A 25,335-nucleotide genomic window follows, 5' to 3' on the forward strand; every position below is an offset into this window, starting at 1 on the left:
ACCTACTCTAGTTATTGATCAGTTCATCGCTGTGCTGAAACTTACCAGCGTCTCACTGCGGAACACATGCAGGGTTTCCTTGCTTTCAGTAGAAGTTCTTGATGAGACCAGCTTCACCCAAAGCTTCACGGAGCAGTTTGGCTGCTCAAAACGTGGAAGGAGACATGTAATACAGTCACTCCTGCTCCTGGTCAGTCAGAGGAATACAAATACATTATTACTAAAACGCAAATGCACTTTAATAAGAGAACAATTAAATACATATCAATTACAAAAAAAACCCCAGAAATTTTACACTGAAATTTCCATTAAAACAGCATTGATCAGTAACCTATAACTTTTGATTGCAGTAATGAACAACTGTACAGTTTGAACTTTTTTTAATTTAATTTTATTCATATCCATATATGGTCTATAACAACTAGGAACCCGTTTTAGATTTTAACCCTTTCAGTCCTGGTGGGATCTCAAGGTCCCGTCTTATCTTAGCGTGGTATGTTAGCACACAGCGTCAGAAATCACAATGGAACCACACACGACTCCTTGATCACAGTCTGACGTAGCGTAAAATATATTTTCTCCTGCTCTCGTGTACAAAATAATAAGCTGCTGGATTTAAAAATGACATTACCTTTAAGCATGAACCACAAGGAGGTAATGTGCCAAGATGTGGATAAAGACAAGTTCAAAGCCTACTCTCTGCTCAGACTGTGTGTTGAAGTCACACATTGTTGCATAAACATGATGGTACATGATACAAACAGGGTTGTATTCATGTTCTTCAATTCCAATTCCTTTTAAAATCAATTCACAATTCCAAACTCCAATTCCTTTTAAAATCAAATTCAAAATTCAAAATTACAATTCCCTTTTAATCAATTCGAACACGTCACGTCAATTTTAATTGGAAGTATTCTGTTCAAATGAGCTTCTCACATACATACACCGTGGCAACAAATTACTTCAATTGAAGTCACTGTTAGTCTATTAAATTGGCTGAAAAAAACGAAATCACAACAATTATGTCTTTGAAACATCAATTCTGTCCATCAAAAGAAAGGCACTCGAACTGAAAAACAGACAGTGACCCCAACCCTGCCCCATACAGTTCATATTTACAAAATCTCTTCCAAAAACCACATGTGTACTGTAATTGGGGTTTTCAATCAATAATTTCCCCCTTGAATCCTGCCCATTTCTCTCAATATAGGAGACCTCTGATGCAGCTGCAGGTCACTAATGATTGTCATACAGGAAACCACTCCTCTGCACTGCAGCACCTACACATCTAAAGCAGCCTACACCCGCCAATTACTTTGCTGCAATTTAGTTCAAACCGAAACATGGGTTTCTCTGTGGTTAACTAATGCCAAGAACAAAAACATAAAAAGAAGAAAAAAAAAAAGTTAATTGCAGCATGCACAGATCGCTGGAAAGTATGTCACATTTAAACAGCTACATCTGAAACCAGTCAGGCTGCAATTAGTTTGATTCCATTTCCCAGAAATGCATGGCATTTATCTAACGTTTGATTCATTTTGCTGCAATGAAGAGTTTCAAAAATCATACCCTTCGGAAACTTAACTGTGAAACCTGGAATGAAAAAGCTTTTATCATAATGCAATACAGTATTTATTAACACTCTTGGTGCCTGGAGGTTGTATTTTCGCAAAGAAAATGCTGTCTCTTGCTATGGTCTGTTTTCACAGCTCTAATCCTGAACCAGATGGAGCAAGATTAGTGCTAATGGTGTTCTGTAAATCCAGGTGTAAAAGTTTCTTACTTGCTTAGTAAGAATTACCTTGACCTTTCGGACAGTGTGTGTGGGCACTGTGTGGTTTAGTGTAGGCATACTGTGGAACAGTATCGTGCTGCATCAGCTTAAAGTTAAAACATAAAGCTTCTACAAAGTTAATGAGTAAAAAGCAAAGTTGCTAAAGTCTTACTCCAAAACAAAACAAAGTTTTGCAAGAAGGGGCTGTTAGAGGCATTGAAGGCCCTACTGTACTGTGTGTGCGATACTTTATGAAAGGCTGTGCAAGTTAGTGTTGTTTTGATACAGGTACAAAAAAAATAATAAAACATTTACTGTACAAGAAAACAAATGTTGCATGTGACTCACCTGCTGTAACTCTGCCTGCAGCCCCTGGTACTCTGTGACTAAAGCGAGCTGAGCTTCTAGGTCCCTGTGCACAGAGCGGTACCCGAAATTAGGGGAGCCAATCAGAGTGAGGCAGGGTCGCTCGCTCCCCTGGGAATAGTACCACAGACCTGAGGGAGACAACAAGGTCAGCCAGTTTAAATAGGAGCGGAGGGAGTAGAAGTCTCATAATCTGAGATGACATTTTGCTGAGATCACAGATAACCGTACTCTGCAGCAATGCCTTCACTCACAAACAAAATGTTGCTTATTTTCACAATCCATCTCCACAGTTTCTGAATCCCATGGCTTAATACACAGATCATGCACTGTATATAATGTTTTGCATCTCCTGCTGTCTGGGTCTGTTTGTGTCCTAGGCCACTGTATCAATATGTTCCCTCCAGGTTTAATAAATAAAATGGTTTATGTTTCAATGAGAACTATGTCCTGTAACTCTGCCTTACAGTTCCAAAACCCCATTACTGCACCTGTTTCAAATACCATAACAAAATTTAACATAGTCCACACAGCTTGCAAATAGCTTCGCCACTGACCGATTGTGATGTCACTGTTTTTATACTCTTTGCCAAAGAGAATTCCACAGGGCGTCTAATAAGATTTCAAGGTGGTGAAGTAATCCGAACCAATCATTTTTCTGCGCTTTTTTTTTTTCTGTATGAAATTACTGTTTTCAGTTACTTTCCAAAATGCTTGGCCGTTTTTTTCTGTCACAATATGCACAGTAACTCGATAGTACTTGCACACTTCAACTGTACCTTTCCTTTGCTGTCTTCCACAACAAAATCGTTATGATCACAGGCATATTCTGGAGGTTTTTTTTGCGCATTTAGGCTTTTTTTTTTTACTTTTCACCACAATTTGCAATTCTGTTTTAAATTCCTCGAGTGTGTAAATACTAGTGTATTGTAACATAGCTTTAAATCTCGCTAGCAAGAACATCTTGTTTTAAAACTTGAAAGCGTGTTACAATCCTCCAATAGAAATGTAGGAATTTGCTGCCACTCAGTAGTTTGGGTGGGTTTACAGTATTTAGAACGAATCAATGCGAGATGAAGGTCAGGAAGGAGGGACATTGCTGAGAAAGTTTTTTAAAAATTTTTTTGTAGGTATTTTATTACATTTTTTCACAGGGAAAGGGGTGAAGTCAATATGAATTGAGTAACCATTTCCATTGTTTTCCGGTGTGTATTGGATATACACAGATATATATTTTTTTGGGCATCGGGGGTGTTTTACCAGTTAAAACCGATAAACAGAAGCCCTACTTATAATATGGTCTTGCTGGTGTCGTGAATGGGGTTTGTTTGTGATGGGTTACTGTACAGCACACATAACTCGAACAATGAATATGCCCACTGGCCAAGTGACCGCTACCCAGTTTATATCACTTTTGGTCACGTTTTAATTTAATTTTTTTGAAATTTTAAAACAGAGAGGTGTACACTCTGAAGTCTGAGACGTTGATCTGCCAAAACTTTAAAAACTAAAAAAAAACATTATGCATTATAATATTTTTATATTATATATATATATATATATATATATATATATATATATATATATATATATATATATATATATATATATATATATGTTACAAACTTAACATAATCAAATTATACACAGAGGCTGAAGAGGATATTTATAATCACCGTTTTAATTCTGTGCAGACCTGGCATTAACACACAAAAAGGCTGCTTGACATGAATCTTCCAAAATGTTGGTTTCGCCTCTGTGTACACTCCACGCCCCCACCCCACTTTCCTTTAATAAGGGTCATCTCACTGATATCAACACTTACAGAAACGAGACAAGCTTCTTATTTCTGTTTCAATTCCTCACACAAGTAACATAGACCAGACAACTTTTGGGAATTTTTTAAAAATGTTTTCAGAAAACCACAGAATCTGATAAGCTGAACACAAATCGCAAGCTCAAGAGCGAGCAAAAAGAGTTTTCATTTCCCACAAGAGACAGACAGTCACCTCGCGTTTCCATTGGCTGCCTACACTACCTGCTGGGCCCCTCCCACACCGACACGAACGCACACAACCACCACACACAGAGAGACACGCTTTACCCCTTTAACATTTGTACAACATACAACGTTGGCATGACCTGCTCTTTAATCAACACAATCTTTCAGTCTGAAAACAAACCCTATTATCCCCTCCCCAAGCTACCTGCACTGCGATTTACAATGATTGTCAATCTACAAAATCAGAACGGTTAAGACACATTTATGTTTGTGTGTTAATCATTACTAGTAGCATTTTTTTAATGGTCTCTGTATTGACTAGAGAACTTCCATCCTCATCTCTGTGCTTGTGGAAAGAATTCAGCTAGATCTCTGGGGTGGAGCCTAGGGCTGTTTCAGTTATACATACAGGTACTTCACTTTCAGTTTCCATATTCTAGTCATCCTACACCCCTGTGAATTTCCCCTCTATCATTACTGGATTTTATTTAACCCAACTCTGAATTTCTTGGAATGTCTTTCGGGCCCTTTCTAGTCACTTTCTTACCCCTGTCTGGACAGCAGGGCTGGGGTTTGTGACTCAGAGACTCAGGACGCAGCCTCATAGTCTACCGTCTCTTTGACTGCACGTTTGTATTTACAGTACTGGTGCCCTCTATTTGTTAATGATTTGTTTCCAAGAAGTAATTTGGTCGCTTCACCGAACTTCATCTTTCTACCTTCACAGCTAAAGACTGGGAGAAATTAATCCAATAGCGATTTAATAAACCCTAGCAAAAAGTTTGCATTACTATCTTATTTTGTACGTTTCAGAAGTAGACATAAGGGCTCCTTTTTGCATTAACTTGTATCAGGTCTGCATTTAGAACTAGCTTACACTTAAGCAAAAGCTTAGGAAACCTATTCAAAAGATTTTTGATTTATTATAAATATTATTTTACTGAGGTTGTAATGCAACAAGCAATCTTCCAAACAGTGACGTGATATTATATTTCCACGAAGTCCAGCGGTGACTGTTGTGTCCCATGTCATTCTGTTTGGCCCTGTCTTCTTGTATTTTTGTTTGCTGTTATATTACTGGTATTTCAGAGGGACGGAGTCAGGGCTGGAGTGAAAGGTTGGTACTTGGAGAGGTAGTTTGAGGAGTGGACTCAGGGGACAGGATAGGAAAGGAAAGAGGTTCCTGACAGGCGGAAGCCTTCTTGGCCAGAGGAGAGAGAGAGAGCGGCCTTGAAGGCAGACTGTTCAGCAGCCTCTGGAACCAGAAAAAACATAAGATAGATTGGCTCGCTACAGCCCAAGACAGGCTAGAAAAGGAATGATAGAATAGGGAGCTGGAAATAGAGCCCAGTCTCAATTTGTGGAAGATAATCAGCAGGAGCTGCTAAAGGATACAGTGTGTGGCCAGGGGTCCCCTCGCATGGTGAGTTGATGCCTTTGTCAAAAAGAGCTTTAAAAAGTTTGGTGGAAGGCCGATCTTTATAATGAAGAGGAAGTGGAGGTTGAATAATGGAGTGGCGCTTTGAACGGCGCGGTTGGAGATTAGATAGTTTAACAGCAGCTGCAGCGAGAAAGAAAGACTCCTTTGACGTGTGAAGACTAGGAGTCTCGGTCAGTTCCTGCTGACTGACGACATCAGCACAGACTTCAAAACGAAAATGTTTGTCTAACAAATTTTGCTCTAAAATAAAAAAAATAATAAAAATGTACAAATGTATCTGCTAATAAATAATTGTAATTAATGGCTAAACAGTCCCTGATTGTTCATGCCTCAAACACTTAAGCAACAAATCTGTGACTCTGTGAAGCTGCTGCTTGTGTTTTTGAGATTCCAGATAATGTGTGACTCAACAACCTTCAGTACTTTAGCAACTGGTTTCATAAATCGCTGAGTGCCGGGACTGTGACCATGAACATCCAAGAAATAACAAAGGGTACAAAGTACGACTTCCTCTTTCGCACCAAGATATGTTTCCTAATTTGTTTCCACTGTCACTGGATAAGAAAGAGGAAGTAAAGTTTGGTTAAAACTTCTCTATTTGTTCAATTCTTTTTTTTATATTTTTGGATTGGAAGAGCCAAGGTTGTCTCCCTCTGCAGTGATACACAATAGCAACCTTTAAAATGAAACTACATGCTATTTATCAGTATCAAAAGACACTCAAGATTCAGAGGATCACACCGGTCTATAAATTTCAAGGAAATAAATTTTACCATTTTGAAGGTTAGTGACATTTGTTTTTTTTTTTTATTATAGTGCATATATATATATATATTATATATATATATATAATATGCTATATATATATTAATTGGTTCTACCGTCTGTCCGTTGGTATAACCTATGGGAGTACAGTAAATATAGTTAGGGGTGTCCTGATACTCAGAATTGCCTTTAAAATATATATTTTAAAAATCAGCAATCCATGCATTAACATGTCAATTTCAAAACAAGTCACGCTGCACCAATCAACAACATTGCTTCAAGCTATGGATACAGTACAGTATGAGAACCTTCTATTCTTAAAAATAATAATAATAATGATAATAATTTTTAAAAAAAGGCAGCTTTGGATGACTTTAAAAAACTCTTTTGTGCATGAAGTAATGGGAAACTCTTTTAGAGCGGTTTATTAGGCACAGGCAGCACCTCTCTAAGCCTTTTGGTTAAAGCCGGTGGTTTTCTTTGTAACAGTTAATATTTTTAGAGAGTTAGACAAATAGCTCCCCTATAGACTCTCCAACACTCTTCCCACTGTCAGTCCTTGCACACCTCTAATCTGCCTCTTGTGCTTGGGGGTTAAAGGCAGTAAATCTGCAGTTCCTGGAAGTGCTTTTGAAGTGCCACAGTTACTGGAATCTAAAGCCTTACAACAGCACTATAGGGCTTTATCGCTACTCAACCAACAAGAGAAGCTCTGAACAGAAGCCTCTCCTCTCCTCCTTCCGGCAATCCACACAACCCGCCCCCCCAAACCAACCCAACCCAACCCCCACTAACATATTTTCCAGGAAAAGGACCCACATTGCCATGGTAACCACCACATGCTGAAAAATTTCTCTGTATTAAGCTCTAAGATCAGGGCTCACATCTGCAGCTAGGTTTTTATTACATTTTATTGTGTTACCTCTCACGCCGAGACATTTACATTTAATCTGCAGTCGGGGGGGGGGGGGGGGGGGGGGGGGGGGGGGCAAGGCAATTGTCACATACAAAAGATTCCCAGGTGAACAGCAGGGTCTTCAGTCCTCAGCATGATGAGTTTTGGTCGCCTCAGCCCAGTTCTGCAATACAGAAGAGGGCTCCTCTTGTTATGAGCGAGTTTGCAGCGTGTTTCTAGGTCTCCAAGTTGTGTTTGGAGAACCTTGCAAGTTGTTAGTAGAAGAACCTTGCCATACAACTGACAACAGGAGGTCAAGAACACATGGCTTGACCAATAACTTTAAACAAAGTTTAAAACCTGGTTATCCCAGCCTGCAGCCAAACACTCCAGCTACTAAACTCACAACTGTGGATTCAGACACTGCAACTCAGGCTGTAAATCCTGACGCAGTCCATGAAAATACAAAATCCTACAAAAAGGCTTTGTATTTTACTTAACGGTTAACCCAAAATGCACCGTGTTGCAAAAGGATTTTGTGCTGATTTTTATCTTGTCATTTATAGTATCCTGAAGCACGAATCCTAAACAGACGTTTCCAGCCTGCGACCCATCATTCTATATTGGGTTACACAGACCCACTTCCGTCAACACTGTAACCACTAAGCTGCTGAAACCCACTCTAAATCAAACCAGCACTCTACACCACCAAGCTGTAAGAAAGAGCAGGTTTAGAAATGTCACAGTTCTGTTTTTTGCAAAAAAAAAAAAAATAATGAATATAAAACTAATGGACTTGCAGCTGGTAAAAATAATTTTAAAAAAGCAAGAAAAACAGGTTGAATTGGTTGAAGTTACTTTCTCGGAAAACTTTCTAAAATTGCTATTTTCTAAGAGAAGCCAATTCACACCTACACAGTATAATGGCTCCTGATGAAAGCAAATCTGCAAGTCATGGTGGACAGTCATGCAACTAAACTTAAAAGAAGGTTTGTCTGCAAGAAACAAATAACACAACAACCCAGGTGTCAGTATAATGCAAGTAATACTTTGGTATTTTAGCCTAGACACCAGCAAGATTATTATGGAATTAAAAGGGACGACCGTACTTATTTTCCCAGTCAGTTAGTGCAGCCCAAGCTGAAATTTGAACCCAAGGCTCCTGGTTCTTCGATCCTTCTATCAGAAAATTCCCAGCCAGCAGTGCAGCTTAGTGTTCCCACCTACTAAAAGCTATAGAGCCCAGCTTCATTACTTCCCTACGCAGATTAACCTGATGCAGCCGCAGGTTAGAACCAAAATGTTTTTTTTTTTTTGTTTTAGTTATTTCTCTCAGGGCAAGAGATCTTGGGAAACTAACTTCATGCCAAGCAAGTTGTTTTCTATTGCTTTGGAAAGGATGTTGACCCATCAGAACGTCAAGTGGTCAGCTACCAGTGCGGAGGGAGTAGCAGGAAGGCAGCGTGGCACAGTGTTTATGGTGGAGGGAGTGGGAGGGAAGCAGTGTGGATTAGTGGTTAAAGTTGAGTGATGGGGTGGGGGGCAGTGTGGTTTAGTGTTTATAGCAGAGGGACTGGAAGAGAGGCAGTGTGGCACAGTGTTTATGGCAGAGGGACTACGAGGGAGGCAGGCAATGTATTTTAGTGGTTAAAGTGGAGAGACTGGGAGATAGGCAGAGTGGTCCAGGCAAAGAGACAGAAAACAAAGTCTGTAGCTTACACCTATTTGAGTTCTGCCGTTCATCTTTTGAAGACATTACTCTAGACTGCAGTATTTGGAATAGGGGGGGGAGATACCCACTATCCGGACCGCTCCTGCCACACCCTTGGCAACGAAAAAGACGTTGACCTCTGGAGACGCCAGCAGGATGCGGTAGTCGGCCCTGGTGCCCAGTGCCAGCTCCATGTAGGCGCGGGTGAGGTTGAAGTAGCCGGAGGCAAGGAAGACTCGGCAATCGTCCCATGCCTCTGCACCAGTGGGAAGACCAACGTGTCCCCAGGCCCCTGTCGCCGCTTTGTCCCCTCCGTCATGGAAGTGCTGAGCTGCTGCCTGTCCCTGGCCAAGTCCACTACCTGCATGATTCGCTTGCTGGCCGCTGTGCAGAATTCAGAGTGGTCACCTGCAAGCGAGAACAAGAGACAGGTGCTTTTTAGTTTTAAGTCCTCTGACTAATAAAATTCAAAACACGCAATAAAGTACAAAACAAATTATAAATTTAAAAAAGAAAAAAGGGCACAAATGTACACCTGGGTGTAGTTTAGTCATGTGACCAAAAAGTTTTAATGTGACATGCTGCTGGTAGTAGGAGATCCAGCACAAGAGCAACACTGCATTTGCAAATACTACTCGCCACACGTAAAAGTGTGTTCAGTTACACAAGCTTGTAATTCAGTTACTGCTTTCAACACCGAACACTTGTATATACAGTAGCTCTAGGAAAGATAACCCCACTCAGAAAGGTAGGCTGCTCTTGTAGTATAGCAGAGATAACTCCACTCAAAAAACAGCAGACAAGTACACTAACCTAACATAATAATTTGTATAGCCAGGTTCTATTTGTCAGTATAAGACAATTATCATAATGTAGGTCAGTATTTCTTTAAAAGTAACAAAGTGAAGGAGGTTTGACAGGAACAAGGCTCCCACTGCATAGCAGGAATTGCCTCAAACAAGGGAGTTGGCCCTGTACAGGATCAGTTGTGCTTGGCAGGAAAACAAAAGCTCCAGTGGAATAAAGGGCTTCGTCAGGTTGTGATCGTTACAGTTTGTTTAAAAAAAAAAAAACAACACTCTGCTATGAACTGAAAGAGTGATCCTCACTGACTGGAAACAATTCCCTGGAGGAGTGCTCTAAGGCCTTCAGCACAAGTGCAGCTTGAATTGGCGCTAGCCCCAGAGAAAAGTTGGTTATTTTCTTAAGCTCTACAGTTCATTGACACTTAAAATGCAAAGGAGCTATACCAGCCTTGCACAGTAGTGTGTATAAATACTGTTGCCCTTCACTGCTCTATAAAAGTATTCGCCCCCCTGAGGCTGGTTCATTGACCCTTTCCACCCCAAATCACACTGCTTTCACTGAATAAAACGCACATTAACCCTAAACATACCATATGCGAACCATGCCCACAAGCAAAAAAACAATAAGAAATAAGAAAAACCAAACATATTCTGTGCCAGCAGAACAATAAGTTAAATGCAAAAGCCATGTGCAGAAACAATCCAGTTCGTTAGGGTTTTGATAATAAAAAAGAGAGAGAGAACCAACTGAACGGCGATGACACGCCTCCTGGCAGTTAGAGATGAGCCTGTAACCCAATATCTCAGCCGTGCATTTAGCAAAGCCAATCAAGTGAAATCTGTTTGTTTGCGAGTTGTTTCAAAACGCCTCAGCAGTGGCGCATACAAACTCAGCAAATGAACGCTGCCGCAGTCGCCACCCTGCAGCCTGATGTTTAAGGCTGTATTTGGGAACTCTAAACTGAGGGTGACAAGTTCAAATACCAGTAAAGGAGGCAGGCCAGCAGGATTTGTTGTCCCACCCCCCACCTTCCTGGCACTGAGGCAGATTGGGTTTCCACAGCTCTCCCCTGCCAGCAGGAATGGACGGATGGGAAAGTTTACTGTAACTAACATTATATATATATATATATATATATATATATATATATATATATATATATATATATATATATATATCATATATATACATCTGGAAATAATATAAAGCTATTTCACATGTATGGTTTTCATTATTGTAAGTTGGAATGTTGGTTTGAGCTATAAAGTTAATATGTTATGTGTAGGGTGTCTCTTATTGTACAATCTTGTGCAGTTTGGACGAGAGGACTGAGAAGCAAAGCTGCCACAGAGTAATGTGTGCAAGCCTACAGGTACTGTGTCCTTGTGAGAAGATTTATTGCAACCGGGGAAACTTGCGTCAGTAGCTTTAAACATCTTCTACCTCGTTCAGATTGCAGCAATTGCATTTCTTCCTTTTCTACTCCTACAAATTCGGCAGTATTTTATTAAAAGGTACGAGGTACGTGTGTGCATTTGTTTTGATTATTGAGCATCAGAATTAGGGGTGGTGTTCTATGCATGGTATAACATCTGCACACAGGGTCAAATGCACTGGACTGTAGGCAAATCCTTCACCCTGACTGATTTCTGATTTGATTTATAATCATTATTATTGACTGAAGCAGAAGTTCCAATAATAGTGAAGCCTCTCCTGTCATTTAGTCTGCACATGGGTCATAACTCTGGCCCTTGCTCTTCTACACAAGAGAAAAAGATAAGAAAAAAAATAAGACGAGGAGAATCTTGCTGCAAGTTTTGGGGCCACCTTGGGTGGTTCAGGTCTGAATATTAACTTCTACACTGACGAAAATAACTTTCTGCTTTTAGCCACGAATACTCATCTCCAAAGCGTTGGGAACAGAAAAACAGAAGAGCACATTTCTTACCTGGCTCTAACAAAAAAAAAAAATATATATATATATTTACTATATTCAAATCAGTTTTTCTTGATTTTAAAAGCAGAAAACAACTAGGCCTGTCTCGTGACTTCAAGATGTTTGTATAGGGGTCTGGAGCTTGTGTCTCCCCCCTCCCAAACACACAATAACAACTAGTCTTATTTACCAGAACTACATGCTGCACTTCCTCCTCTTCGCTGTGCCAACAGCAGCTCCAGGAGCCGACCCACTCTCTAAGATTTACTGTAAAAACAAACAATAACTCAAGTGGAAACAGGTTTGTCTTGTTCCTGTGATGTGGGGCGCTATAGCGCTGCCTGTTCCTTGTTTAAAACCATTGCATGCGTTTGAGGACTCGATCCATCATGACCAGCTTACAACCAGAGTTGTGCTTTCCAGTGGGGATTTTTCTGCTAATCTCCTGCCATTCCACAAGACCAGCAGCAGTCAAAGTTGGCCCTTCTAGGCCTGACCTTTGTTTCAACCCTGCTGAACCAATTAAACCTCAATCCAGACCCTGAAGTAGTTCATTATGTCATTCTACCTGTTAAACCTGGAGTGGAATGGCCCTCCAGGACTGTGATTGGACCGCCCTGTTGGTCGGTACAGGCAATGTGTTGCAGAGGCACACAGCTATCAAGCCCCACATGGAGTCATTGAGATTCTCCTGCTTTCCCCCGTATATGGGTTCTCCAGTTTTCTGGCCAGTCAGGGTAATAATTGCACGTAGGCGGTTGTCGTTGCAGAATTTGTCTTCTGTGTTGACGTTACCACGGGTTTACTTTTTTGTTTAGATTGATACACTTCGTTGGCTTGTCCTACAGACTGCCCAACCCTTTAATCATTGCCACATACAAATCAGAACTTGCTATATTGATATGCACCAACGAGAGGTTGGCTCATTCTGTTTTAATTAAAAAAAAAAAAGTTCATCCACAGTTAACCTACTGACTCCAGAGTCTTAAGTTCTGCCAAGTAAATTTTGAAATCACTCAAACTACTGCGCCAAGGAAGTCTTACACTTCCTGACCCTATAAAAATAATAATAAGTAGAGTCTGTATATTGCCAGCATTTTCCATGCAATGGGTCAGTTGTGCTTTTGAAATGAAAACCACTTTGTTAGCTACACTGTAAAACCTCAAAATTGTTAAACACAAGCAGTTTTGGTTATCCAAAAAGTCCCAGAAATCCCTGTGTGCGAGGGGGAGGCTTGGACATGCAACACGATATGCTCCAGGAAACCCCTAGACTCACTGCTCTAATATTAGTGCTGGTGATGGGAAATATACAAGCTAAGCAGGGTGAGCCATTAATTACATCAGGAAGAGCTTTGAATATGTGTTAAGATATTTATAGATTTGCCAAGATGTGTTACATGTACAGTACATGATGTTAACTTTAGGCATGTCACTTCGCCATTTATGTGGGTAGGGTGAAGCCAGGGCTTTCTATTTATTTATGTACTTCTTGAAATATTTTTGGCCAGGTCACATGGAATAAAAAAAATAAAAACAACAACAAAGCCCAAAACACTACCAATGCAGCAGCATAGCGGGCATGAATAGAAGTTGAAACAGAACAGTGTCATTCCTGCTTCAACCCTTGCTGCCTACCTTTGTAGGGGTGCACCATGCCCTCCTTCACCTGCAATGTGTTGTCCCGCTGCAGCTGCAAAGACACGTTGCCCACGGGGTCTACCAGCTCCGTACAGTCTCGCAGCAAGATGATCCGATCCTGCCGTGAAGTACGAGTCCCTCAGATTAGCTCTGGAAGGGGGAGGAAAGGGGAGTTAGTTCACTGGCCTTGTGACCTACAAGCACTTTCTATAGTCCTCGGTACGCTATTGGAGCAATGCTTGAGGGTTAGCGAGTACTTCCATAATTTTTTTCTAATGGCAGTATTAAAAGAAAACCAGTTGAATCTGAAATCATGGGACAGAGTTATTTTTTTTTTTTTCCCCACCAGGGTGCCCCTCAATTCTAGAAAGACATCACATATAACTAAAAAACACCTTAACTAACAAAAGAAACCTTAACTAACTTCTAAACCAGACACCCCCCACACTAGGGCAGATGACCTGTCTACACAGGCACACATTGCATGAGCCGCACCAACCCACTGGTTTTGAGGCTGTCTTCGAACACGTAGACCTTGATGTGCTGCAAGGGGATGGTCTCATTGAAGCGCTCGGGGACAAGCGTCTTGAGGACTCCGTCCAGATCGGGGGTGTGGCACAGAGAGACACACATCTGACCAGGGAACCTCTGCAGCAGGGGCAGCAGCATGCTCCGAGAGTACCTGGCACACAGAGCGAGACAGAGGCAGACGTTAATAGTTTCAGTTTATGGCCTCGGTACACCAGTACAAATGTCAGCGTTCCCGAATGAAAGAATGGTACTTGTAGTTGTAAAGGTGAGGGAAGGACAGCTTTTCTTCTCTTGAAACCAACACATTAACTGAATGACTTTATTTAACACCCTGCCTATAACTACTTCCTAAAGGCAATTACAAGTATCAGCACACCTCTAGTGCTAATACTGTAGTCACTATAAGGTAAAGTTATGAATTTAACATTCAGTGTTTATCTAGTCATTTATTTCCTTGCAGTGCTTCTTGTTAAGGGAGGCAGTTTGAGTGTAAAAGTTTAATACCACACACCTCTAGATCTTGTATAATCCAGCAGAATAGACACCTTGAGGTCAGAGGCCATTCTCTCCTTTTGGGACCTCTCTAGTGCCTCCTGTAGGCAGTCCACCTAGGGAGTGCAGGAACAGTGCAGGCAGGGGGGTGAGGCTGAGCCAGGGCAGGGAGGGGACGAACCTCCCCCAGCAGTGGGGCCAGCAGGAACACAGACGACCTGGAGAGAGCGAGAGAGAGAAACAGAAAACAACAAATTAAACTGCTGAACATTTAGAGCAATAGCGCTCATTTAAAAATGACAAACTATGAAAATCCTTGAACACTTTAGTCATGCCAGCTATGCAAAGTTAATAAAACAGGTGTGTACAGTACCCTTATTTAAGTTAATAAAGAGCCAAACGGGGGCAGTCGCCCAAGCTCTCACCAAAATGAAAAGGGCCTGATAGAATGACAAGATGGTCTTTAGATTTTAATGTAAAAATATACATCAGAATGTAGGAATGCAAATAAGACTCCTATTATATAGCAGTTCTACCCATCCCAGGTTTTAGTATGAGCTCGATTAGCCACAGTGTATAGGTAAGAAGCTCAGGTGTGACGCAAACTGCTATGCACTGGGAGTCTTATTTCCTTCCCTGGAGCATGATGCCCTTTTTTGATTTAAGCAGTCAGCATTCATTTTGTTAACCATGTACCGCTGTTCACAGGCTTACTACCTTAACATCCCCAGGGGTTCAAGCTGAGGTTTCATAACTTTGTGCAGCGTTTTACCCATCTTATCTCAAAATGTTGCGCGTCACAATTTTTTATGTAGCTTTAAATAAATAAGCTTTCTCTAACACTGAATAAAAAAATTAATGTTTTCAATCACGTCCTAGGAGTTACAGATGAATGTTCTTCACTAAATTCTTCCAAAAAAGCAAGTGTCACATTTTATGATTTTGCCAGTTGTGCCTGACAAATAAACGTTTGTTTTTTAATACCTGAACTGTTCTTGTCACACATGCCGCCATTATTTTTGCGCAACCAAGACATTACTGGCATCTCTTGCACATCTCCTTTCCTCTGAACAAAGCACATGAGTCAACCATTATAATATTACAAGAAACTCCTGCCTGAAGCAGCCTGGAAATGTATTGTGTCAATAATAAGCAGCAGCTGCAGCTGTTGTCTCACTGTTACGTCCAAGTGCATGGGTGACACAACTGTAGGAATAAAAGGACTTCTGGAGATTTAACTGCGCAAGTCCCCAAAAAATAAAAGTTTGCTTTAAATTGTCAAGATTTCTTTTTAATTGCTCTAGAGCTTTCATAATAACCCATATTTGTAAATGTTTACTCCGACTGCAGTAAACCCAACTGTACCGTTTACACTTTGAGGCCACGATTGCTGTTGTCAGATACACAAAGGAGAACAATCCAGCAGGACAACTCACTCGTGCAATGAAAAATGGAATCGCACACAGAGATTGTGCAATTAAACTCTGTAATGCAAAGGATATGCAGAAAGTACTGCAATATTGTGCATGTAATAACAAAGGAGATGAATTATATACTTTAATGGCAGATTTATTTACTTTTTATTTAGCCTTTAGTAGTAGTAAACAAAACTGAAGAGGGTACTTTTTTTAAAAATCTACTTCGGTCCACTAAAGCAGCAAATGATGCAGTGGGGTGACACAGTACATACTGTATAGAAATATTTACTCCCACGTGAACCCGACTCCTAGAACCAGAATGGGCGAAGTTTTTACCGATTCATTCGGTGTAGATAGAGTCAGTGGAACACCCACCCACCCCACCACCACCCGTCCCCCGGCCCCCCCACCCAACACAAGTAAGTTGTAGTCATTCAAGTTCGGACGTAAGCCATGTGCTGTACGTCGGATGCATAAACGTTCTCGTTTGAAAAGTGTCACAACGGGTTGCACACTGTTGCCCAACGATGATCAAGTTGTTACGATGCTAAATTTTGCAATGCTATGGCTAGTTATATTTAATATACAAGATATCGAGACCTATATATATATTATATATATATATATATATATAAAATATATTACCTAATATATATATATATTATGTTGTTTTTGTGACGAATACCCTCCGTCATTCAAATTGATATCTACACGCCTTTGAGTAGTATGTCGTTGGAGGTTTGATGAGTCCACACTAGAACGTGCACTTACCAGATGTCCTATAATTATGGCGGCATGCAGCAACACTAACTCAATGCTGATCTTGCACTGAGAATGGTCTGACAATATGGGGCTTAAGTGGAGTGAGGCTTTTTCTTCAAAAGCTTTATTTTTTCAGCATTCAAACCAACTGACTGGCTCTTGTGTTTGCTGTTTTATTTTGTATGTATTCTTTTACATCAGGTTACTATTGTAGGTTTCAAAATAAGCTTTGATCTGCTACAGACCTTGTAGGCTATTATAGGACTACTGATTTTCCAGAATTGCAGAATTAGGCATTTTGGGTATTACATTTTGAATTGTTGACTTTTTTCTCCTCCCAACTCCAGTTTTCTCCAGTTTTCTGCACTTTGCACTACACCCAGCCAAGCTGAGTTAATCATCAGGCGACTTCAAACGCGGGTCTCTGATAAAGCTGCACCAACGAAGAAAAAAAAATGCAAATGTTTCAGTAAAAGAATAAGCCAAAAGCTGTTCCGATTATCTAGGAGGATGGTTGAACTCCATTATGCAACTTGTGCTTGTCATTCGATTGATCGTGTGCGAGTCAAGATCATACTGCCTGTCGTAAACACAAACAGAAGAAAGCAAAAATGCGGCACAAAATGCAAAGCACTGCAAGCTGAAAAACTTTGACCCGAGGTGCTGTAGCTCAAGGCGGGGCTTTCCCGAGGTAATTAAGCTAAATTAACTGCGTATTTAATTATTGTTGTTTATTTCTTTCCAATCTACCTGCATTTAAAACTAAAATTAGCAACGTTACACCATGACCGCTTCTTAATTCAATTATATTATCTGACAATGAAGAAACGAGCTTGAAGCTATTTTTTTTTTAAGCTATTCATTCTTTAAAGGAAATTGATCGCTTTAATGTGTAAAGGATGTAGTCAATACACTATACACCGTATTGCTATTCCCCAGAATGGAAAATTAGTAGTCCTAATGAGATTACAATTGGACAGTAGTTCTCCAGATTTAAAAGTTACTAGACAGGTGTGGCGTATTTAAAGTTTCAAAATAACTAGTGTATCATAACACAATTGACCTAACAATAGACATCACAAAGAGATCACGTTACATTTCATCAGGTGTGACAGAAGAATCGTTATTTAAAAGCAAGAGTGATTTTGCTGTAAGAAAGCACCTCAGCCAAAGGTCACGCTATACAGTGGAATGGTTCAATTGCTTGAGCTCAGTGTTACATTTTTAACTGCAGGAACTCGTGTAGCGTTTGGTCTGAGAATAAAGAGAGCGGAAGGCACCTCACAAGACACCTCACACCCACCATCAATGTAGAGAGTACTACAGTCCCTAGGCATTTATTGACATGAGTAACAGTAAACAGACGCGTAACGCCAAGACCTCTCGCACCCAGGGCTTACCCTCTGCTCCGCGCCTTTCTCCGGAATAACTGGTCGGAAATTCGGGTTAGAAACCCGGAGAGAGACGGTCTTTTGAGGCAGGAAAACCGCCTCCTCCACGATATGGGAGCCACCATTGCTGCCTGCGGTTTTGAATACATTACTTTATCAGCACAGACTCAGACACACTGAGCAACCGCATCTGCTGGGGGAAGAACTGTTGTAAATAAACTGGACTGCGTGTTTTATGAATACATTGTGTGTTGTATTAACTCATTATATATAATATACACTTCACTGAAAACATGTATCAATAGATACTATGGATTTATCTTCCATTGTCGAGAAAACGAAAACACAATATAATATAATTCAATTAAGATATAATGTTTATCAACTTTGATAACTTAAAAAAAAATGTTTTTTCTTTTTTTTTTTAATGATTATTGTTGAAACTTCACTTTCACTCGTGCTATGCGTCTGGTTTTGTTTACTGTACGGGAAATACACATTTAGGGCTGCGGTTGGACATTGTGTAATTTTACGTGGCGGTAAACTTTAAAACACGAGACTCAAGAATGATGTTTACCAAAAGGGTATCCAATTATGTAATCGATTTGCGATCTTTATTTTTAAGTGTTACGAAAAAGAAAAGACAGTTGGTTATGTCAAGAGCAGCAGGTTAATGGTCCCTCGTTTCAGCACCCAGCAATTCCAGTTAAACTCATGACGGGTGGCATGCATGTAACCAAGAAGGGAAGACGTTAATAATAACATCGGTGAAGAAGAACTTCCCGCTAGACGTCGAAATGTTGCACGGAAAAACCCGCATTTGCTTCCCAAAAAACAGCGCTTGCATAACTAACTTTGTCAGGAGGCGCCTATTTGTTTAAATCCTTTTAAGATCTGATATCAGTTTGTATTTCTAATCTGCACGATTTCCTCTCGTTGAGTGCTGTAAAACAGTCCTGAGAAATGCATGTGTTAAAAGAGGGTTCCTATGGGCATAGAACCAATGGGTTTATTATTAACCGAACCAGGGGTTAGGTTCGAACCATCGATTAATCGAACACCGGTTCCAAACCACGCTTCAGTGTTTGTGTCTTCATTCCAAGAGAGAAGCGCCTCACACAAACCTCTACACATCACGTGCTTCTATACAGCAGACTATAACCCCATATATATATGTCTTCATTCCAAGAGATATATAGCCCCTGTTGGTCATGTAGAGTCAAAGTCAATTTCATGTACATGTTTGCAACCGCCCTCCAAGCCCAACAGATGGCGATATGAAATGTTTTCTGGAGTGTAGCTTTACTGTAACAGACTCATTCAAGCAGTATTACCGCACTACACAGCGATGAAGGAGTGAGATTGCAGGGCAGTGGGGATGCGAGGCGGGCAACAAAGAGTACTACAGTGGTAAAGGAGACGGGGGAAAGGGAACTACTATAACAACAATGCATTGAAGAGATCAAATCAGCCGTTAAAAGCATATATATATATACAGAGTATGGATGATCTTCTCACAGGACTTCCCGTAGCCTACTATCAATAATAATGGCAAGAATAAAAACAATTAGGTTTGTTTATTTCACCCTTTGAGAAAAATAATGTGTATATGTATTAGTTATAAATATATTACCAATGCTATAGTACTGCTGTATACTGTAAAAAAATGCAATACATGATTTGTAAGTAAATAGAATAAAAAGGAAAATAACTTAGAATTAGCCACCCCGCGCCTTTCTTAATTGTTATTTTTTAACTGTAGAATTATTATTATTATTATTATTATTATTATTATTATTATTATTATTATTATTATTATTATTATTATTATTATATTATTAATAACGTTTTAATTTTCCGTTTCCTCAGCCGTCTTCTTCCAGGTAATAATTATCTACTATATTTGGCCTGAACCAGTTTGTAAACCATGCGAGATGAAAGCATTGAATCACAGGGGGGGGGGGGGGGGGGGGGGGGGGGGGGGGGGGGGGGCTCTTGTGTGTGAAAGAACAGGAACAGGCAGTGTGCTGAATAACAGAAAGATCATGATTATGAATTCTTTGGCAGCTTGCCTGAATGTATTTCTCTCTCTCTCTCTCTCTCTCTCTCTGTCTCTCATATGTTGTGACTAATTTTAACTAACAGTCTTCCTGGAATAGAACAGGGGGGGCTGAACTGGGGGGAGGAGTTTACTTAAATATAAAGTGATCTCTCTCAGCAGATTATGTTGGCATTGCACAGTTGCCGCTTATCTAAGTGAATGGTTCTGCATTTATAAAAGGCGAGCTCACAACGGCAGTATACACACAGTAATAGAAATTGACTTGTCAGCTCCTTCTCCAAAAGGCTTCGGACATAAAGAAGAAAAGTATTGTCCGTTTATATAAGCGACTGGATTTCGAGAAGCACACGCTCTTGCAAGTTTGCAAAAATACAAGAAAACGCAAATTGGGATTCATAATGCATTGGTATATATTTTTTATATAAACAAGGTGAGTTATTTATTTGTATTATACTTTAAAAAAAAAAAAAAAAACTGCAGTGTAGTACAGGTTGTTATGTGCAACCAAAAGACGTTTTACACTAAATGGTCGTTTATTTATCAAGTAGTAATGCAGTCAGATGTTCCAACACTATTGTACAGTACTGTAAGGTTTTTTTTAGAAGTGTACTTGTGTTTGGGGGATCGCTCTGACTACCCTCTGACTTTCGGGTACAAAGGCATGATTGAAATAATAACAACATTAATTATAACAATGCGGTACTAGTTTATTTGGTCAAAATAATATGTATAAGGTGGACAAATTATATTGGTCATAATATGGATATAAGGTGGATATATATATATATATATATTATATTATAACATAAAATGAATATATATATATATATATATATATATATATATATATCTGGATTTGAATTCGAATAATCCCTCATTAACGTATGTGCAGGAGATACAATATTTGTTAGAATTGAAAATGCTGAATTAAAGCATTGCAGTGATACAAAGGAATTGGCACAGTTGTTATAGCACTACACTACTGTATATTAAAAACACAGGTATTGAGACTCTGGAAATCCAATGTTACAAGGTTAAGCTTCCAAAACTACAGAGAACTTTAAGGTGCACAGAATTCTAAATCAGAATTCATAAGGAGTAGCTGTATTGGTGGAACAGTCTTCAGTGTGATATGATTTTGAGCCTGTCAAATCCATTGTCCACACACAGTTTGCTTACCCTGCCAATAACCTTTTCATTATGGGAAAGTGCCGCCTGAGTGTGCTGTTGCACACATTTGGTAAGGCTGGCTAGGTATCAGCTATCAAACTTGGCACTGCCATGGCTGTGGTTTATTTTTGTTATGGCGGTGCCATAAATCTGCCATTGCTTTAGCTGTACTTTGCCTGTAGTCTGAATATACAGTCAACTAATCTATCTATTTTGTTTTTCCCCTTAGTTTGGTGGCCCACCTATTGAGGAATATCCAGTCCTGGTGTTCCAGTGAAATTCGACAGACCGGGATTTAGTTTTCCTTCTTGGTTGTTTTATTTATGCCACCATATTTATTTCCTGGACAGGCCTCCTGTTCTGGGACTCTGGTCAGTTCACGGCGCGACTGTAGCGCCATGGTAACCCACAGTAAGTTTGACACCGCGATGAGCTGCAGCCCCTTTGACGCTAGCCCGCGGCTGCCTCCTCACCGCTTCAAGACCTTCAGCTCCAAGCACGAGTACCAGCTGGTGATCACTGCCATTCGGAAGCTGCAGGAGAGCGGCTTCTACTGGAGCACAGTGAACGGGAGGGAGGCCAATAGCCTGCTTAGCTCTGAACCTGCTGGCACGTTCTTGATACGGGACAGCTCGGACAACCATCACTTCTTCACCCTCAGCGTTAAAACTGGCTCCGGGACCAAAAACCTGCGCATTCAGTGCGACAGCTGCTGCTTTTTCCTACAGACTGACCCCAAAAGCATGCAGCCAGCACCTCGCTTTGACTGCGTCTTGAAACTGATCCACCATTACATGCCTTCCAAAGTCTCTGCGGCGTCTGCTGGGAACGGGAAGAGCAGTTACTTTATTTACTCCAGCGGAGAAAAGATTCCCCTGGAGCTACTCAGACCCTTGTCCTCAAGCGTTTCCACTCTGCAGCACCTCTGTCGCAAGACTCTCAATGGACACCTGGAGGTTTCCAGTAAACTGGACCAGCTGCCTCATACGCTAAAGGAGTTCCTCCAGGAGTACGACGCTCCGGTATGAAGACCCTCGCTATGAACAGACCCCCGTAGTAGTCACCCAGTTGACTTGCTTAATGTGGAATTTTTGCTTTTGTGTGGCCTGTACTGTGCTGCACTGTACTGCTGAGCAACCTGGCTTTCCATTCCTTTAAAAAGGGTCTTAAAAACTATTCGAAAGGTATCGGGACAGGAAGGTCAAGCCAGCCAGCTAGCGCGCTAGGAACGTTTGCTGTTAAGCACTGGTGTAAATTCTGGATGAAACAGTTGTCTGGTTTTTTTGCAACTGTGGCATAACAGCACACATGGTAACAGCTACCTAACCGTCAGTAAAATGTACGCTGAGTATACTCTGCATTCTACCTGTATGCTGCTACTACTACTCATGGTATATTGGCGTTGATAGACAAAGCATATTTCTAACATTTCATTTCTCACTTGTCATTTTTCCAAGAGACAAAGCAGGGTACCCGAAGTTACATGACAAAGTAATTTCCATTTGTGTTCCAGGCAGAGCTGTCTGGTTATTGTATGCGTGTGAGTCTGTGTGGATGTAGGTGGGGGAAAGAGTACCCATGGTTTTTCAAAGAAAGGAAACGAGGCAGCATCCTTAACATCAAAGTAGCACCATACTAATAGCTAGAACTGCTTAGAAAGAAACTTAGTTGAAGGAATGCTGCAGCAGGCTCTCTGTTTAGCTCTTTAACCTTTTCAGAGATCACTTTTTCTTTTTTTTTTTTTTGCACATCGCTAATGAATACTATAGTTCTGAGGTGGGGTTAAAGTCAGTGCAGCTAGCTAGAAGAAGACAGCCTCTTTCCCTCAACTCATTCAGAATTCACATGTACACAATCCTGTATGTTTTGCTGAAAGAACCCTCATTAAAACTGTCCAGAAAGGGGATCTGAGAAGTTACTACCCCCACACCACTAAAGACAATGTGCTGGTTTAGAGAGTGACAGCCCAGCTTAAACTTGTGAGATGAATAAACCCCTGATAAATTGCAAATGAAAACGCATTTGATTTTTCTTTTTGTGCATCAGCGTTGTTTTCTTAAGCGTACAAAATAAAGCGGTAGCATTTCTCTTACAATCACTGTTGAATGTATTCAAGGGAAGCTTGCATTCCCTTCTCTGTTCATGGCAGTTCTGTGTGTGTGTGTGTGTTTTTTTTTTTTTTTTTTAAACAAAGAGAAATGTTTACATTGTTTGTGAAAAAAAGGAGAAAAAAAAAACTCCTGGTTGTTATTTTTTTTATTTTTTTGTGTCTTTTGTAAAAAAAATTCACCTTAAACTCGTCATGACGTCTAGAAATACAAGCTTGAAGATCTCTAAAAAAAAAAAAAAAAAAAACCAAAACAACAAAAATGTCAAAAACTTTGCACATATTTATATTTATAAAACATTTCAATAATTTATAATAAAAGAGCACTATTTTTTAAAGAAATTCAAACTATTGTGTTTGTGTGTGATTCACTGCTTGCAGCAAGACAGAAAACAATGTGTACAGTACAGTTCAAAGCGCCATGGTAACGATGGTATTATCCAGGTGTCTCCATTCCTGCTTGACTAGAACAGTACCTCATTTGGATTTATACTCTCAAGGGATCAATGTTGGGCAGCTTTCTAAAAGGGCTTAAACCCATATGCTTCAGCGCTGTAATGTAATGCCTTCACGTGGGTGTATTGCAGCATCAACATACCAAAATTCCACCTTAATACCTACTGTTTTAAGAAGACTCACTTCATTTACAATAGGGTATGGAATCTGGATTAGAAACAAATGAAACTGGAGTGGAGTATGAGAAAACAGGTAGCAGTATTTAATTGTTTAAAGAACAACTCAAGCTGGGTGAATACAATTGGACCTGGAGCAGGTGTTCAAATTCTACCCACTTATAAACCACAAAGCAAAAACAGTAAAGAAAACAGACGAAAGCTTGAAAAGTCACTCATGCACATATCCCTGTGTTTATTCAAAGCTCTGTTTCAGCTTTAAAGTTGACTGTGCTGTCTATGTAAAGTATATGCATGGAAAATGCCGAATGCCTGTGTTAATTTGAATCTTTAGTTCTGTGTCTATCTGCTGCAGCAAGAGTTCTTGTCATAGTGGTTGTGTGAACTTCGGGCTTGCTGTCAATGAAACACTACAGGCGACCAATTTTTTTTTCTTCGTCTTTTACTCACAAGTGCTCCAGTGCAGGCTCATGTGCAGCTGAATGCATACACATTCTACCCTCTCCCCCCACCCCTTTCTTCCATGCAAACAAAAAACAACAAATGAAAGTGGCTCTAGCTGCACGTACTGATATAGAGGACAACAGTGCACCACAGGTAAGATGTACAAAGAATATCTGCAGCTTGCCACAAGCCCTGGAGGTGTGCTTGGTGATTCATTTCACCCCAGAGTCACGAATGCCCCCTCGCTATGAGCGCTTCCTGTAACGCGGCTCTGTTTATAGCAGAGTCTCTCTGTTTATTCTGCTTTCTATGAATCAGTATCAGGGGGTAGAACTGCACAGTGTGCTTCCAGTGAAACAGCGAGGAAGTGCTGGGTGTGAAACTCATAAAGGCACCACTTTGTTTCCTGTGCATGCTCATTTTGGACCCCTTTATTTTTTTGTAATTTTTTATTTCAAAAGCACCACACTTTTACCTCCACTGTATTGCATATGTAGAATACTAATTGCCATTGTAACAGTATGTACCATTATTCAAGAAATAGTTTTCTCCCCTAGAGATTCATTGTGTCAGGCACCTCAGTTAAGATACCAAGGCCATTGAGAGCGGAGAACCACAAACCCCTGAGAACGCCCCGGCCTAAAAAGTTATTATTTGTAAATCAAATTAACATGTTCTCTGATTCCGAGGTCACCCTTGGCCTGCCTGACCTTGTTTGGTCCTCATGAGTGCCAATTTCTTCAAATCGTTTGATGGTCTTGGCCACAGCAGTTACAGATACTTGCAAAGTTCTTGCGATTTGTCTTAAAGATTGACCTTCATTTCTTAAAGTAATTCACTTCTTTGCTTAACTGAGCGTATTTTGTCATTTTCTGCTCCCTTAAAATTTAACCTTGCATACACTGTAGGTTAAATACAGCTATCTAGTTGGGTTTCTTTAAAATGGGAGCATTTCTAATTCAGGATATCTGCAGTAAACACCTGGCTA

The 25,335-nt window shown here is 40.3% G+C and overlaps 1 protein-coding gene and 1 pseudogene across 1 annotated transcript; one reads left to right on the plus strand and one right to left on the minus strand.

The window, feature by feature from the left end:
* Positions 1-204: 204 nt before the first annotated feature.
* Positions 205-18,265, minus strand: LOC121296641 (annotated as a pseudogene).
* Positions 18,266-20,143: 1,878 nt separating this feature from the next.
* Positions 20,144-23,347, plus strand: LOC121296491 (suppressor of cytokine signaling 3-like). Its single transcript, XM_041222114.1, has 2 exons — positions 20,144-20,424; positions 21,394-23,347. The coding sequence occupies exon 2, from the start codon at positions 21,488-21,490 to the stop codon at positions 22,190-22,192; it is 705 nt and encodes a 234-aa protein (XP_041078048.1). The 5' UTR covers positions 20,144-20,424; positions 21,394-21,487; the 3' UTR covers positions 22,193-23,347.
* Positions 23,348-25,335: the final 1,988 nt, after the last annotated feature.

The sequence above is a fragment of the Polyodon spathula genome, chromosome 21 (assembly GCF_017654505.1).
Source record: "Polyodon spathula isolate WHYD16114869_AA chromosome 21, ASM1765450v1, whole genome shotgun sequence".
Classification (NCBI taxonomy): domain Eukaryota; kingdom Metazoa; phylum Chordata; class Actinopteri; order Acipenseriformes; family Polyodontidae; genus Polyodon; species Polyodon spathula.